General features: G+C 38.5%; 1 protein-coding gene across 4 annotated transcripts in view; it reads right to left on the reverse strand.

The window, feature by feature from the left end:
- LOC111147299 (phosphodiesterase 1C) overlaps window positions 1-18,423 on the reverse strand; it is a 598,548-nt gene that overhangs the window by 76,424 nt on the left and 503,701 nt on the right. For all 4 annotated transcript variants that reach the window (XM_022503266.1, XM_022503267.1, XM_022503268.1 and 1 more), the window contains 5 exons: window positions 17,310-17,450; window positions 8,786-8,886; window positions 6,154-6,282; window positions 4,948-5,049; window positions 4,273-4,393 (listed from right to left, as the gene is read on the reverse strand). In XM_022503266.1, coding sequence (XP_022358974.1) covers window positions 4,273-4,393; window positions 4,948-5,049; window positions 6,154-6,282; window positions 8,786-8,886; window positions 17,310-17,450 — 594 coding nt within the window. The remainder of the gene's footprint in view (window positions 1-4,272; window positions 4,394-4,947; window positions 5,050-6,153; window positions 6,283-8,785; window positions 8,887-17,309; window positions 17,451-18,423) is intronic.

Consider the following 18,423-nt stretch of genomic DNA (forward strand, 5'->3'; position numbering starts at 1 on the left):
CAGCCCCGCATCGGGCTTTCTGCTCAGCAGGGAGCCTGCTTCCTCCTCTCTCTCTGCCTGCCTCTCTGCCTACTTGTGATTTCTCTCTGACAAATAAATAAATAAAATCTTTAAAAAAAAAAAAAAAGAATAACTAGAAAATTATGCTCTTGCCAGATGTGTTTTCTACCTTTCTGAGTCACCTTGTTTAAGGTGTATCTTTTGTAAGCAGCATGTCATACATGCCATAGAACACTCATTTAAAAAATCAGAACAACTTGGAAATAATAAAGCCAACAAAGAGTAACAAGGAGTTAATTATGTTATGGAAAGGAAAATGAGGAATGGTGTTGGGAGGTAATGAATAAACACCAGCTGTCTTATCTGTTGGACATAAGAATATATCATCTAAACCTGACATATAAAAAATAGAGCTATACTTAAATAATAAAGGACAGACTACAAGAATTAAATAAGTTAATAAGAGCTACAAAAATCAGGTGCTGGGGAAGAGGAGAGAGGAAGTAGAAGTTTACTATTTTTTATAACAAGGAGTCATTAGATACTATCTAAATAAATAGAGGACATAAAATTTTTATTATCAAGTTAGCCACTGGAAGAGCTAGAAACATAATATAAAACTTCCAAGTCATCAGAAGAAATTAATATAGGACAAGGCAAATGGCACATCTATAATGAATTATTTATGAAGAAGCTATAAAAACAGAAAGCATGATATAAAATATGATGGTGCCTAAGATCAAATGTTCCTGTCATTTCAATAGGTATGAAAATAGCTGATTTCAAATAATAAAAGAAAAGAATCTTAGATGGACTCATTAAAAGCCTCAACTATATACAGTGTTTAAAATGCACACCCAAACCAAAGTATCTCTGAAAGGCTAAAACCTATGCAGAGACAAGGCTCATATTCTTAAAACAAGTCAAATTTGAATTCTAGGTAAAAGCATTAGAGGAGGCAAAGAATCAGGCTTTATAATGATAAAGCGTACAATAAATTATGACAATCTAATAGTTATGAATATCCAAGAACCAAATAACATAGAATCAACATTCACACTGTGCAGAAAGAAAAAAGAAAACAGACATCTGTCATCCTACAAAAGATCAAATTTTTTAAATGATATATAAAATACCTAAATGACATAATTCATAAGGTAGATGTATGGGGTATTGTTTGAATTCTATACCCTATAAGTAGAAAATAAATCTACTTTTCAAGAGCAGTGAACATTCACAAAACTGATTATACAGTAGCTGACAAATGATTCACAATAAAATCCAAGCAATGAAAAAATTCTTGATCGAATTTCAATAAGCCACAAATTAATTACAAAACTAGAAAGCAGAAGAGCCCACCATTGGAAAATTATATAAATAAACACCTCTATCTGAACCAACTCTTGGGTAAAAGAAAAATCTACACCAAAATTATAGAATGTTTAGAAAGGAATGATTGTGAAAATACTGCATATCAGAATCTATGCGATTCATAAGAAAAAGACAAACTCCCACCCTTATATTTTCTAATACTAAACAGGCAGAATGAGATAAGTGAATAGAGCATCCAACTCAGGGAGCTGGCAAAAGAACAAAATAAGCTCAAGCAGAAGAAATGAATTAGTAAAAATGAAAACTTCAATTAAGGTATTATAAAATAGAAACAAAATAATCAAATGATTAGCTAATTTCATAGAGAAGCAAGGGGAGAAACACTAATACATGAAATGAGAATTGGAAATGGGAAAATAACTACAGACACAGAGGATATTAAAAGAACTGTAGGGGACGTTTGCAAAGTACAAACATGAACAGCAATATAAGAGAAATGAACCTCAAGACTTTTATAGCATGTATTTACCAAAGAGGCAAACTTATACTTCTTTAAAGTCAATATTTCACTGAGAAGCACCCCAAGGCCACAGCTTGGATTTTGTAAAATATGGTTATAATACTGAAGATGTAACTTACTCTTTTAGCAAAGTATGGGAGGTCTGGTCTATCAGCACTGAGGCTATGCCCTTATTTTGAATTACAACCCAACTTTCAAATATAATACTTTCAAAGACTCTACAGTCCCATTGAGATTTCCCATTTGAACTGTCTGATTTAAAATCTATAGTTAAGAGCTGAGGCAACATTTCTCCTACATGGGTTACTTACAATGGCTTATGGCATCTGGGTTAAAATATTAAGTCAATAAAAATAATTTACTGAATCATAATTACTGAAAAATAGTTCCAGTCCAATGAGCTAACATTCTATTCCCAATAGGCAAGAAATTCAATAAGGTTATTTTCACATTGCCTCTAGCACCTTTTCATTCAATTCCAGCATATGTGTATGCAAACAAGGTTTCCCTTTATGGGAAAAAAATGTGCACATATTGAAGAAATTTCTCATATCCACTCACAATTAAAAGAAGGAATCACTTCAATATCTCAAACTTTTATGAGTTGGCTATCATCTCCCTTTGGCTGTAGATTAAATACTCCAGACATAGGGGTTGTTATTACACAAGCAATATTAAAGAAAGCATATGATAATGGTCTTATTTACAGAAAATCCTCTCATTAATATTAGAAAAATAGCTTCCAGAAAAATGGCAGAGTCATTCTTGTATATACAAGGCCCTCCTGTCCTTGTGCACCACTGGGTTCTTCTTGAAAACAAGTCTGAGACCAAGCAATGACCTTGCACGGGGAAACAGCCATATGCAGGATAGGGTACCTGATGGTATATTCACATAACAGCTTAGGGGAGCATGTGTGTGCAGGTGTTGAGATGCACAGGAGGGAGTATAGAACATTTAATGCCAGAAGGATCCAAAGGAAATATCTGGCCCAATCTTCCCCTAACTCCTTCTTGCTGCCACCACCTCCTAAAACACAAGTCACAGATAAGACCATTGGGAACTAGCAGAGGGATTCCATTAGCCCCATGAAGCAGTTGGAACTAAAACTCCAATAAGGGTCTTCTGGACTTTGTTGAATACGCTGTTGATTCTGGTCCCACCTCATCACTAGATACTGTGTACAGTTTCAGAAGAAAAAACACACACGTACAGATGCCTTTTATAATTTTTCCATTCAAACCAGAATCATAGAATAAGAGTAATCACAGGAGAAATTTGCTTCCAGAAATTGAGTAACCACTGAAAGAGCCCATCGTTTGTCAGGTTAGGGGACAAGGTTGAGACCAGTGTCATGAGCAGTGTTTTGTTTGGTCTCAGAGGTCTCCTAGTCCATGACGTGCACCACTCTTCAAGAAGTGTCAGAAGTAACTAAATTAACTGCACTGATGTGAATTTCTATCATGGAGACCCCCCAGTCTGCAAGTCATCTTGCCTTCAATCTCAGGACCTCATGTCTTGAAGCACATGTTTTAAAGGCAGCTTTTCTTGAGAAGATACCAGTTTTGATACTACGTATTAACTTCCTGATTTCTCTACTTCTATGTACCTTTTAAAAAAATTTTTTTAAAAGCATTGCCTACTCACAAAAAACTCTGGCTACCCTTTTATAAAACACAACCCTGAGTTTTAGGAGGTAGTATGTTTAAACATAATTCACAGTAGCTTCTAGTGGTTTCCTGACCACAAATTGCCACACCTCGGAACGCCTGGGTGGCTCAGTGGGTTAAGCCTCTGCCTTCAGCTCAGGTCATGATCTCGGGGTCCTGGGATCGAGTCCTACATCCGGCTCTCTGCTCGGTGGGGAGCCTGCTCCCCTCTCTCACTACCTACTTGTGATCTCTCTCTCTCTCTGTCAAATAAATAAATAAAAATCTTAAAAAAAAAAATTGCCACACCTCACTTTTTTGACAACATGGAATTTGACAACATGGCTTATCTGCTCCAAAGAAACAACATAATCTATTATAATAGATCACTATAAGTTAAAGATTAACCTCTTAATCTCACACAATGATGCAAAAGCAACCGTTATTTTGTCAGCCCATTAGCACGATGAGTAAAAGGAAAAGTACCCAGGCGACATTTTGACAAGAAACTGACAAAGAGAAATTTTTTTTCCAAACAGAAATGCATAGGACAGAAACACCATAATGTTCTGAGAACCAAAATTTAGGTAAGAGTCAAACATCACATGAGCAAGAGGCCAGGAAATTAAAAAAAAAAAAAAGCTATCAACCCTTCCTCCCCAAAGAAAATGATTGTAATGCCAGTTGTCTTATTATAGCATTGCTGAAATAGAATACTCAGAAACTATCTCGATAGGGCTGATGGCCTTGAGGAGTAGTACAACAAGATACCTGTCTGAAGAATTCCTCCAGGAGTGACATTGTCCAGCGATGATGGAGCTCCCATGCTTTTGCGGGATGGCTAATGTCTGCCGTGTGCAACATCAGAGATAATGCTTTCGGCTTTTCAATTCTAAAAATGCAAACGACCCAGACACGTGATAACCAAATTTTCAGAACCTCAATAAGAGTTTTTAAAAATCATTAATTTCTTAATCTCTTCCATTCTCCCATCTCAAACCCCACATCGGCTGAACTGGGGGGAAAGCATCATTTCATCCTACAGCTGGGACATTCATCAGCTTGGTCTCCATGCTTACTGAGCTGGACACCTCATAAACCGACTCAAAACAATTTTGGAATGACTGCATCGTTCAAAAAAACATCAAGGATCTACGAGTCACTCACAGACTTTTGTTGCCCCTGTACCAAGTGAATCTTTGATGGCTTAGTTTCCCACAAAGAATTCTTTTAAATTCTTAACTGGGGACAAATTGTTACTGGCCCTACGATTTATTTCAACCCTGATGAAAATCTACGTGTGACAAGTACAACTGTCAGGTTCTCTCCTCCACCAGCCCACTTCATGAGACCATTCAGGGAAGCTCTCTGAAGAAGGGTACGACAACATGGACAAGTACCAGTTCAAACACCTATGAAAACTCATGATGTCACAGGTCCACTCACGCTTCTGGCTGTTGCAAAGCAGTCTTCATTGCTTTGATCTGTTGGAAATGACAGGACATGTCCGTGGCCATCACCATCTCAATTACCAAGGTCCGAAACTCCCTTTCAGAGACACATGGAGAGAGAAACATGGAAGTAAAAAAATGGAAAGTAAAAATTCGTTTTTTGCCACTTTTAAGCAAAAGCAGTTAATTAGTGGTGACAATTCTAATCAACTTGAGCCTTTTAGGTGGACTTTTTTTTTTAATGAGGAGTAAGTGAAGGTTAAGAATTAAGGAAATCATTTATTAGGAATATGACATGTGGGACATACATATCACACAGTATAGCTTATTTCTCCGGATCTTTACATATTGGCTGGCACAAAGATAGTCAATGAATAGTTGATCACTTAATTAAAATGTAAGTACTATTTGCACTGCAGTAGATTCAGAACTTTGAATGGCTTTGAATGGTTTTGCCTCTAATCTTTGAAATACCTTGACCTGTATTTGTAGCTACAAAAAACTTGAAGGCCTGCTATATACATCACAATGTGTGCTAAGCATTTTCAATGGATTATATAGTTTATTATAACATTAACCAAACCATGAGGTATATTTTGTTATCTGTTTTCTAGAAATTAAATTTTACAACAGTGTGAAGGGTTTAAATAACTTCCTAAATGTCATACAACTAGTGATTGTGTCCGTATTCAAGCTCAGGTGTGCCTAAATTCATTCAAAGACACACAATGTCATTTAGGCAACAGAATTAGGTACTCATGATTTGTACTGAGTGTCAAAATAATTTCCTTAGCAAGTCTGGAAAGATTTTTAAGAGAAGTTCAAATCTAATAGAAGGCGAAAAACAAAGGTTAAAAGAAAAAAACCCAGATTTAAAAAGCTAAGACAAAAGCAATACAAGTTTCCTAACATAACAAGAAGCAAGTATTTCCAAAGTGCCTATGATATATTTAAATAATTGTGTTAAGAAAAAAAGAAAGAGAGAGAGAGAAGGCAGGGAGGAAAGAGAAAGGGGAGAGAGAGAAAAGGGAGAGGAGGGGTGAAGAGGAGGGAATGAGGGAGACGGGATAAGGAGAAAGGAGGAGAGAGAAAGGGTGACATAAACAGTTCAAGTGGTACTATTTCTCCAAAAGCAACATACTTCATCTCTCCTCATGGTTCCTTTCCTGGCCTCCAAATCTCTCTCCTGTCTCATCCTTACCTCCAGTCATCCTTTGAGAGGTTGATCAAAATATTCATTTCCTCATCTTCTTGCAGAAGGCGGTAAGCCGCACTTAAATGGTGATTTTCTAATACAGACCTATCGTTGTACAGAATAGCAGGGTCAGACCTGAACAGAAAGCCAAGCCAAAATAATTCAGGATGTTAAATGGTTGAGATTTTTCAGGTGACTCTCTCAAGCTAGAACACACCATCTTTTTTCCTATGTTTAACAATTATCTTTGCCCCCATGTCACTTATGCCAACCAATAAGCTAAAACCAGCAGTACAAATTATCAAGAGATATATGCAAGATATTTTAATGTCAATATGTTAACATGAAATATGTGATATCACACTGAGAACTCTCTGAAAGCTGTTCCATAACCAGACTTCAATGATTTCTACCACTAACATAGGGGATTTCATAAAACGTTGGTCAACTCAAACTTCCTTCTATTTTCTGGAATGCCTTCAGTTTTTAAAAATTTTATTCAATGAAAGAATTTATTTATTATCATTATAATTTTCTGAACACGTGCCACCTGGTAGGTACAGTTTGCCAAGTTCCTCTGGTAGTAGTACCTTGATCTTAACATTTTGCCATATGGAAGACATATGTGTAAGATTGAGAGTAAAGAATATAGGATTATAGGACAGTTGCTAGTCACTTCTTCACAGACCACTGCACCAAACACAGAGCTGTACACTCTTTCAATATCTTCAATTCAGTTAAAACTTAGATGATTATAGCTTATTTGTTTCTCATCAAGGAAGCTGAGTCTCAGTGATGTAAAATGACTTCAGAGAGCCCCACAGTGCCTACATGGTAGGGTTGAGATGAAGGCAAGGCCTTCTGACCGTTCAGCCATTGCTCCCCCCAATAACTTGTGCCTGTCATTGGCCAACCTTTGGGATATATCTGGCATAGCTTTAAAGTGTTAGGCTTAACATACTATCAAAGGACAAAGACCTGCTTACAGATTTAGTTCTCTGTATGGGGCTCACACGGGCTGAGACGCTTTGAATAAAGTTCTGTTAAAGAAGGCCAATGCTTAAATTTTATTCCAAAGCAAGCGTAACTGAATCCACTGGAATTTCCTCACTCCTATGGAGATAACACAAAATGTGCAATCCCTGTGGTGAGAGATCTGATCATGTATCTGTGAAGACAGGCTCCAAGTGATGTGCATTTTGTGACATTAAGCTCTTTTCCAGCTGCTGTAATTAAGCCATTTCCTCTGAGTGGAGATGGGTTTTGGTATTGGGCTCCAGCAAAGACACAGTTGCTCCACACACCTCTCTTCCTTCAGCAGATGCTGTTCACCACAGCCTCTGTCCTCAGAGCAAAGATTCCACTTGTAGACATCCACGAAACAGAGCTGCTCCGTGGCATTCCCTGTATTTCAAGCCCTTGCCACAGAACCACAAAAGGCTGCTTCCCAGCAGCTGGGCTCTTCTGTGTGAGGAAGCGGGAGGCAGACAATGAAACTAGCGGCTTACATCCTTTTGTCTGCTGCCATTCTATTGAAATTCCCCTTCTGAACAGAGATCAGACAATACTGTCTTCTTTTGTGTTCCCCATAATGAAGTGTTGGGTTCATTAAATACATGTAGATTGATTTAATGAACACAAACCTATCTGGTGTGGGCACCTGCTTTTTTCAAGTGAAACCTCAAGTATTTATTCAAATTCTCATCTCTCCCTGCTCCATTCTTCCTCTTAGCCATGCCACCTTCCCCCAAATTCTAGCTTCTTTTGATTACTATGTCAAGGCCCAATTAACCCTACTATCAGAGTCTCTCCAGCTTCCTAGAACCGTCTTAAGGGAAGGCAACTTCTTAGGCTAGGACAGGACAGATAAGGATTCATCCTAAACGGAAAAGACAAGTGAATGGTACTGCTTGTCTGGAATCCTGTGCTGAGAGGAATACTAAAGATAAATACGAAGCTTGGTCAAGAAAAAAAATTGATTAGCGATGTCTGTTATAGTCAAGAGGTTCAGAGTTGAGCACTTGAACCCGTACTTAATTCCCCCCACAGAGACGTGGGTTTACCTCTGCAGTTCTTATAGTGAATACACAGATCTATGGTGAAGGTGGTCTGCATTAGACAACCGAGCTCCCCAAGCCCTCTGCCAGGGAGCAATGCAAGTACTAAAGACAGCAGGGATGAGATCAGGAAGGAAGAGTGTCCCCAGAATCCCAGAGGTCACAGGGCAAGAAGGCTCAGGTATTGTACGTATGGACAGAAACATCCCGATCCCAACCCATCCTTACTAATTCGGTCTACCTGGCCTCCGCACCTTTGTGCCAACTGTTCTTTCATGTAGTAGAGACATGTAGAGTGTGCACAATGCATACATAGGGAAACAAAGAGCTAGCATTCCAGTAGAGAAGAAGAGGATATCCGTATTTCATGGGGATAACATAGGAGCACTGGGAGCACATGCCTTCTCAAACTCTAAATCTTGACCGAAGCTGACCAGGTTGATCTCTTGTGGAAAAGTTCTCTTTTTCAGAAAAGCAAAACAGAGTAACCATGCAAAACAAGGGTGACTGATACCTTTCCGACTTCTCAAACTCTATCCCTGCCCCCTCCTGCCTCCTCTCCAAACATCCAACATCCTCACCGTGTCTGAATGTGGAAATTGTTGGTGGTTCCGGTGTGCTCATAGTCGTGAATGGCAGCTGAGAAGATGATAGCAAAGATCTCCAGCTCTGTCAGCCAGTTCTGAAAGGGAATTTGCAGGGCAATCAGATAATCTCTTTCTCCGACACCGTCTTCAGCTTGCTGACAACACACCCGCGTCACTGCCTTTCCACCCTGCAGCTGGCAAGCTACCGCCAAACACACGTTTTCTGACAGACGGAATTTCTTTTTTTCCCCTATGTGGAGACTGAGGAATATGGTATCTGGAAGTAGCATGCCCAGCAAAGTTGAGAAAGCTAACTAGTAGTTGTTTGTTTTGTTTTGTTTTGTTTTTCCCAAGGAAGCAAAAAACAAGGAACATGAAGACTTTAAAAACCCTCATGTATTCTTTCCTAAATTCCAAGATACCTGGTAGACATGGAAAAAAAATACATTAAAATTTTCAACACAATACCAAGAATTAAGAGTAACAGAAAACCTAATGTATATCTACTACAAAGTGGTTGTACGTAGACAGAAGGAAAGACAAACCCAGCCTTCTGCTTTATGTACCCTGATGTTTGAAGAGACACCCCCCCCAACCATGCCACCGAAACTGACTATAGTCCAAGGTTCTCAAATTGTGTTCCCTGGACCACCAGAGGCAGCATTGTCTGGCAGCTTATATTACACATGTTCTTGGTATTTTTACACACACACACACACACACACACACATATAACATATATATATATATATATATATATATATATTTTTTTTTTTTTCCCATTTTGGCCATTTCTTTCAATCCTTCCCCAGTACCCTGTCTCCACCCATCAGCCTCAACTCCCTTTACCTACCCCCTCACCACCAGCATAGCTCTTTCTCCAAACTTATGCAAAGTTAACTTAACATTTTAAAATAAGATTATGAGGTTATCTTGGAACCTGTCGAGCCCTGCTTGGAACAGAACTTCTAAAATGACAAATATGTCTGGAACACTGTAGCCTGAGGCTGTTTCTGTTGGCTCTAAGTAGGTCTCTGGAAGTGCTTATACCCAAGATGAAACCGAATTCTGTCTAGGCAAGAGAGTGCTCATGTGTACAAAGGAAAAGGTGACTCCTGGTGGCGAACCCAACAAAACCCAAGTCATCCGAGGAAAGGTAACTCATACTCATGAAAACAGTGACATGACTCATGCCAAATTCCAAAGCAAACTTCCTGTAAGGCCTTTGGACATAGAACCTGTGCTATGCTATACCCTTCAAGGATTTAAACTCATGGATAAATAAACAAATAAATAAAAGGGCAGATTTTTTTTTCTATTGTGAAATCAATAAATCAATCAATAAAAAGATTATGACTGAGAGCCAATATACCATCTAAACAAATCTGAATCACAGAGCATCAACCCAGACAGCAGGTGTCTAAATAACTACATAATTACGGTTCTCACATTATAAATATCAGTGTAACTTCTCCCCTTTCCCCAAATATACTAATAAGATCCTATCTTAGGTGTAGCCCACTTCCAATAAACCAAAATCAACAAATGCTTTAAATAAGCAACAACAAAAAATAAAACCGTAGTCTATAAAAGTCATTTTAAAACCCTTGCTTTTCAACAAACCCTGTGGATGCTCTGAAATTGGTTCTGCTGTTTGAGGATAAGAAGAAAGGACAGATGGTACCTGGCAAGGAAGGATGGAAAGAAAATGGGGAGGAGAAGGGAGGGAGGAAAGAGAGAAAAAGAGAAGTAAAGAAGAAAAAGAAAAGAAAAGATAAAGAAGATCTTCACAGATGGGCCCTGAAGAATGGACCGAACAACAAATGGCAGTGGACATTTCCAGAAGAATGAACACATGAGCTAGTCCCAGTGTCAAAAGGGGATTCATCATGGGTAAGGAAATGAGTCCCTCTAGTGGAATGGCAGTTAGAGCTGATTAGAGCCCTGTGGTTTCAGGCATTAAAAGCCAGAGTGAGGAACACAAATCAGATCCAGCAGGCAATGATGCAAGAGGGCAGCATGGTCAGCATGCCACTGATGGAGAGAAACCAGAGCAGTACTTTTGCATGGGAAAGTCCTTAGAGGATGTATAGACAGTATGAAGCTAGAATTCATATGGCTTAGCAATTAACTGAATACGGGAGGGAGGAAGAAGTTGCAGTCAAGGAGAAGAATGAATTAAAAATGACCCTAACATTCCTAGCCTGAGTGACAAAAATACAAAACACAAAACAAAAAAAAAAATGATGGGTGGCATTAAATAGCATCATTAAAAGAGACAGAGATGGAGAAGTTGTTTTGAGGGAAACTAGGCTTCACTTATTTGAGAGAGAGAGAGAGCATGCGCGGGGACTGGGGGAGGACAGGGACAAAGGGAGAGGGAGAAGCAGGTTCCCCACTGGGCAGGAAGCTCAGGACCCAGAGATCATGACCTCAGCTGAAGGCAGACACTTAACTGACTGAACCACCCAGGCACCCTGCAAGGCTTCATATTTTAATATGGTCCAGATTTTCTTGTCTTTTCCCAGTTAATTACTGTGAACCCAGAAGATTTTGTGACAACCCATAAGAAGTAAGAAATTAAATATGGCATGAATTTTATTCCAGACTTATCAAAGCGTGACAAGGTACAAGCCACAGGTTCAATCAGTATTTTCTATCCACATAAAATGAGTGTCACAACGAATTCAATGACAGGGACAACTGGTAGTGATGGACTTCAGGAAGTAAGCCCTGTGTGCATGGGCATGGGGGCAAGGGGTGGTAGTGGATAGTGAAGGAAAGCAACATCGGCAAAACTGCTTGAGGGGACATTATTCACAAGTTGCGGGTTTTGTATGTGAATGACAGATTCTTTAGTAATGTTTCCATCCCTGTATTAGTTTCCTATTGTTACCTTAAATTGCCACAAACTTAAGGCTCAAAGAACATCTCCCATTTATTGGCACAAAGTTCTGGAGGTCAGGAGGCAGCAGAGTGTGGCTGGATTTTTCCAGTGAGGACCTCACATGGCTGAAATCAAGGTGTTGGCAGGCCTGTGTTCTTTTCTGGAAGCGCTGTGGAAAAATCTGTTTCCAGGTACATTCAGGGCATTGGCAAATTTCATTTCCTTCTCAGACTTTCCATCCACTTGGCTCCCTCCATCTTCAAGCTGGCAACAGCTGGCTGAGTCCTCGCAGCTCCTGTGTCCTGCCTCTGGACTTTCAAGGACCCACAAGATTACACTGGGCCCACCTGGGGAATCATCTCCCTAGATTTTACCGGTCCTTGGATTAGTAATCTTCACTGTATTTGTGTTTTAGTGTTACAACAGAGGGCAAAGGTCATGGGGGCCAAAATTCTACTGACCACAAACATTTATAAAATTATTAAGCACTCCTTAGCCATTTAGTGTTTCCCGTGTAAATACGATGATGACAGATATGATCAAAAGAACAAGATACACAGCCTCTCCCCTCTAAAAAAAAAATAATAATAAACAAGCAAAAGGAAAATTAATGGCACTTGCCTAACAAAAGCAATGAAAGGGGCCAAGGGATGGCTTTGGAGTTTGGAATCCTTTGACCTAAATCAAAATTTGACTAGAGCTCAAAGTCTGATTCATATTTATTCAATCAACAACTTTTCAGTCTAATTCTGTTCAAGGATTTTTCCCTTAAAAGTGGGTGAAATAATTCTGAAAGGATTCAAACATCTTCTTGGCGTCTAAGTAAAGCAATAATGAGTAATATAAACAGATTACAATGAGTAATACTGTTGATGTTGCAGCCCAGACATCACTTTATCAATGGGATGTTTTGATTCCCTATGTGTCTTACAGTTTATAAAACTGAAATGATTTAAAGCATTTCCCCCTCCTGGTTTGTAATGAAAGGTTAGAGTCACAATACGTTCTCCATTCATCAGGATGCTCCCCACTGTTTCTGGAAGCTTGCAAGGAAAGCAGTTTGTTTTGAGCTGCATTTCTAAGAGAGAGTGGGTGGGAAGTAGTTTCTATATTTAAGAATGATTCTGAATATGGCCTGAATTGATAATGAAAATTCAATGGCAAATGCGCTCGTTTAAGAACAGCACGCTGAACGTCACGATCGTTGGCTGCTGTAACATTCATGTTAATGATAACTTGCATTAGCATAAATACTTGGGAGTTTTTCCTGAGGGCTAGAAAAGCTGTGTATGATTCACTTTTTATCTCCATAGTACGTTGTACACAGCAGGTACTAACTAAATATATGTTGAATAGATGAGTGCAATTTGCCCATCTATGCTCATCCTCAACAGGATACCTGCAAGTATCACATGAGGATACTGAGGTGTAAGAATATCAGGCGCGCCTTTTTTTTTTTTTTTTTTTTTGACCACAGGCATTGTAGAAGTATGGCTAAATATTTAAATGCATGGTGTTATAAATAAAATCTTTTAAAAAAAGAGAGAGAGAGAGAGAGAAGTCAGTCCTGGGATCAAATCCTAACTCTGCTCCTCCGTTTGGCTGCCATAACAAAATGCCACCCACTAGGCAGCTTAAACCACAGAAGTTTATTTTCTCATAGTCTGGAAGCTAGAAGTCCACAATCAAAGTATTGGCAGGGTCAGTTTGGGTGAGAGCCCTTGTCCAGGTTGCAGATGGTCATCTTTGTGCTGTGTCCTCACATGGTCTTTCCTCTGTGCGTGAGCATGTCTGTAATCTTAATCTCCTCCTTGTATAAGGACAGCAGTCATACTGGATCAGGACCACCCATGTGACCTAAAATACCTCTTTAAAGACCGTCCATCCAAATGCAGTCACATTCTGAGGCACTGGAGATTAGGACTTCCAACAATATAAACTGGGGGCAGGGGAGGGGAAAGACAAAATTCTGCCTATGACAGACTTTATAACAGGGCAATCTTAACTCTGTGAATGGGTTTCCTCCTATTTTTCTACTGAATTTCTGTCATTTTCTTGTTGATTCCTTTATATAATCTGGATCTTAATCCTATATTTTCCTCAAGTACTTACATCATTATGGTGATTCTATCCTATAGGTTTTAATTTTAATACATTCAGTTTGATCAATATTTTTATGTAACTTGTGTTTTGAGGCTTATATAACAAAGATTTTCCTGTTTCAAGGAAATAAACATACTCTCATATCTTCTTCTAATATGATCAAATTTTTTTGTATTCAAATCTTTAATTCATTTTCCCAATATTTGGTGATTGGTTTAAAGTAGAACAAAAACATTCTTTTCTTTCCCAATGAACCATAGTTCCCAAAACATTTTTTGAACTGAGTCATTTTTCCCTGTAATGTTGTTGTCTATAGACTTGTCCTTACCTTCTCACTTGAATTATTTCTTCATTATACTCTGGTCAGTGGTCCACCCTCACCAAAGCCCTGAGACCACTCCTGTCAAGGGCACTAATGACTTCCATGTGGCCAAAGGCAGTGATCACTTATCTATCCTCATCCTACTTGACATTTTGTCATGTCCCACACAATTCACTATTCTCTTTTGAAGCACTTACTCGCCTTGGCTTCCATGACCCCACACTCTGTTGGCTTTTATCTAACATCACTGACCACTCCGTTTTAGTTACTATTGTTGGCTCTAATTTCTTACCTTCATTTTAAACTTTAGGTTGCCCCAGGACTCACTTCAGAGCCCCTACTACATCCTATTCACACTCGCTCTTTAGATGATCTCAATTAATTCCATCTTTCTATAATATTGATAGGGCTAACATTGCCTAATCTACATGTCCATCCCTGACCTCTTCCCAGAGCTCTAGATTCCATTGGTTCTCTTCCTGCTTGAGAGTTCCACAATGATGTCTAATGAGGACCTGAAACTCAACATGTCTAAATCAAACTGTGCTCAATAAATATTTTTGTCTAGTTCATTCATATATTTAGTGATTTTTGCACACATACCACCCTATCTTTATTACTATAGCTTCAGTAGATATTTTAACACCTAATAGAATAAGAACTACATCATCACAGCATACATTGTCTTTTTCAAGACCGTTTTTTTCTAAAGTTGTGAAATGTCTATTTTACATAAATTTCAGGCTCAGCTTATCATGTTTCATTAGTCTTTATTGGTATTGCTTTGAATTTACAGATTAGTTTGAAGAAAATTGACATCTATATAATACTGAAGCTTTGCATTAAAAACATAATGTATTTCCTTTCTTATTTTAACATTGTTTTACTGCTCTTTAATTTAGTTTTATAGTTTCCTTTTTATCAGTTTTTAAGTTCTTCATTAGTAATTTATCAGTTTAAAAAAAAAAACTCTCTGGAAGGTATGTTCCTTTATTATACTTGTTAATTTCCAATGTCTAAGACAGCTTTTTTTTTTTTTAAGATTTTATTTATTTATGTGAGAGAGAGAATTAGTGGGGGGAGGAGCAGAGGGAGAAGCAAGACTCCCTGCTGAGCAAGGAGCCTGAAGGGAGGGTTGATCCCAGGACCCTGAGGTCATGACCTGAGCTGAAGGCAGACGCTCAACCAACTGAGCCCCCCAGGTCCCCTAGGACAGTTATTTTATCGACATCTGATTGAGGCCTTTTATTTGATCTAATAATTTGTAGTTGATTTTCTTATTTTTTTTTTTAAGAGATGGTCAAACTATTTTCACAGGATACTTCAACTTTTTTAGATACTAGATTGCATTTTCTGAGACCTCCAGAAAAATGCTCAATAACAACATTAGTGTAGCCATCCCTGTTTTGCTCCATGTTTTCTAGGAACCACCATTAACTAAGTCTGCTCTATGCTTGTGACAGAAATTTTTATCACATTAAACAGGTCCCCTTGATAGTGTTTCTATAATTTAAAAAATTATAGCTTTTTAAAAAAATTATAGCTTTTTAAAATAATATTTCAGGATGCCTGGGTGGCTCAGTTGTTAAGTGTCTGCCTTCGGCTCAGGTCATGATCCCAAGATCCTGGGATGGATCCCTACATTGGGTTCCCTGCTCCACAGGAAGCCTGCTTCTCCCTCTCCCACTCCCTCTCCTTGTGTTCCCTCTCTCACTGTGTCTCTCTCTGTCAAATAAACAAATAAAATATTTCTTAAAAATTTAAAATAATATTTTCAAGACACCAGCTTTATAATAAGGAAGAACTGAAAATTGTTGAGAGGTTTTGGGAAAATTCAGCAAAGTTTCACTAAAAACAATTTCTAACTGTTGAGCTTCCTTCATGAGACAGACAGAGCACTTCCTATTTCTGATAGTTTATTCCTAACCGTCACAGTTTTCCTACAAGATAGAATATTTTTCACCATTTTAAAAATGAGGAAATCCTGCCTCAGAGATTTAAGCAATTTATCATAGGTCACTAAATCTAATAAGTAACTACTCAAGGATTTATATCCCACTATATCTAGCTCCAAAGCCCACACTCCTCCCACTGTGTTCCATTTTTAATTCAGTGAGATATTAGACCAAGCCTTTCAACATGCCCTAGAGGAAAAAATAACAAATGTGTTGAGTTTATGGGCTAATTAATAACCATAACCAAACAATGTCTACCTTGATGTCGACTCTGAAGATTTCAAAGGAAAAACTCATAGAGACCTAAAACAGAGAACAAGCTGTTTGTCACTAATAGCTGTATCGTGTAAAATTAACAGCTTTCATGAAGGTAAAGAGGGCAAAGGGACAGATAACCACGTTAAACAAGCCAGTTCATACAATGGATTACAGAACAGAGATTCAAAGACATCTAAAGTGCTGAAATGTTGGGTCAAAACAAGTAAGAAAAATTTCAGATGATGAGAAGTAAAGATTGCCCCTAAGGTCAAACATATTGAACACACAAAAAATAGGATAAGAAAAAACTGTAATCCTCATGAAGAAGATCAAATGGTTTTAACCAAAAGCTAACTTTGTGCAATATGGTCACCAGGCACACTTGATATGATTTCAGTATGCATGGATAGCGCTGTGACTGACCGTAGCAAGAGGTTAATAGTACCACTCTTCATATCTGGAAATACATATTTAGTTCTAGAAATTTCTAGAACTATATTTCTAGAACTATATTTAATTATATTTAATTTGGTCATAGCCTAATAAAGACGCAAGTCACTACCACATATTTATTTAATTAAGTCCAGGATGAAGAAAATATCAGAGGCTACAAGGAACTCCAAGACCTTCGGTGATTGGTTAGACAACTCTTGGGGAGCAGGAAGTCCACGCCCCAGTGCACTTCTTGTGGGCCCAACCACATCAGAATAGGAACAGCCTCCAATAAAAAGAATCATCATGGGGTGCCTGGGTAGCTCAGTGGGTTAAGCCTCTGCCTTCAGCTCAGGTCATGATCTCAGGGTCCTGGGACTGAGCCCTGCTTCAGGCTCTCCGCTCAGTGGGGAGCCTGCTTCCCCACCCCCCACCGCCTGCCTCTCTGTCTACTTGTGATCTCCGTCAAATAAATAAATAAAATCTTTAAAAACAAAAACAAAAACAAAAGAATCATCATCACATCTTTTGTGTCATCTTTGAGTTCCTATCAGTACTTACCGCCACTCCTGTCTTATAAAGGAGGTAATGCACAGTCTGTGTAACATCGGCGGCGTGCATTAAATTATGGTATGGATTTTTATGCTTAGTGTATCCTACTTCCAGAGCCTCCACAAATGAGACAAGGGCAGAAATGGGGATCTGAAAGAGAGCAGTAAGGTTAAGTAGTCAGTGGTTTTGTAGCTTTAAGTGAGGAAGCAGAAGTCGAAATCACTCGAGCGGCATCTTTCTGGAAGCATAACATTGCGCATGAAGAGACTGGAACTTTTCAAAATTAGCAAAAACTACTGAAGAAATTAGAGATGATTTGAAAATCTCATAGGAAGTCCCTAGGTTAAGAACAGTCTGACCTGTGAATGGTTTTTTGTTGTTGTTTTTGTTGTTCTCAGTCCAGAACCCCAGAATCACCTCAAAGATATTTAGGGCGGAAGGGTATGTGTTCATCTCTTTTTCGAGCAAAGGTTCGAGCCTTTTATTTCTTGAGAAATAAACAGATACATACCGGGTAGCACAGCTCATGTATTTTGTGGGAAAACATAAAATACATAAAAATCTGAAGTTGTAAAATGTCTGCAAAACAAACATGAGCTGCCGCCTCCTGAAAACTGGGCCCTCTAGAAGGAGTGATTGTATGCACTGGACACGCGTTAAAAAACAAAACAAAACATGTGATAGCCTGTTCTGTACAAGAACAGAAACAGACTGTGTTCTTATGTCTATTGCTTGGCAATTTATAATTGTTGCATTACAATTTTTGGAATAATATTTCCAATTAGCCTAATTCCTTTTCTGTCTCAAATACGTATACTATAGGTACCTTCATTTTCTATGTGGCAGAAAATAAGGAACAACTACAAAATGCCTGTACAAAAGAAGGGGACCCTGAAAACATTCATCATATTTCCTTTTTGGGTTAATTCCTTGGCTTAGGGTTAGTTACCAAATACAACCCTGGGGGAAAAAGAGAGGGCATCGGTTCCAGGAGACCAATAAGCACGTTAGGAAGAAAAAAAAAAAAATCAGGAAAATGCTTTACTGTAATGCTTCAGCAGAGTCTATAACATGTTCTTCCTTGAGCAGATCCTTCCATATTTACCATTTGTGGATTCTTAAA

This window comes from Enhydra lutris, unplaced genomic scaffold, assembly GCF_002288905.1.
Source record: "Enhydra lutris kenyoni isolate GAN:26980312 unplaced genomic scaffold, ASM228890v2 scaffoldscaffold16, whole genome shotgun sequence".
NCBI lineage: Eukaryota > Metazoa > Chordata > Mammalia > Carnivora > Mustelidae > Enhydra > Enhydra lutris.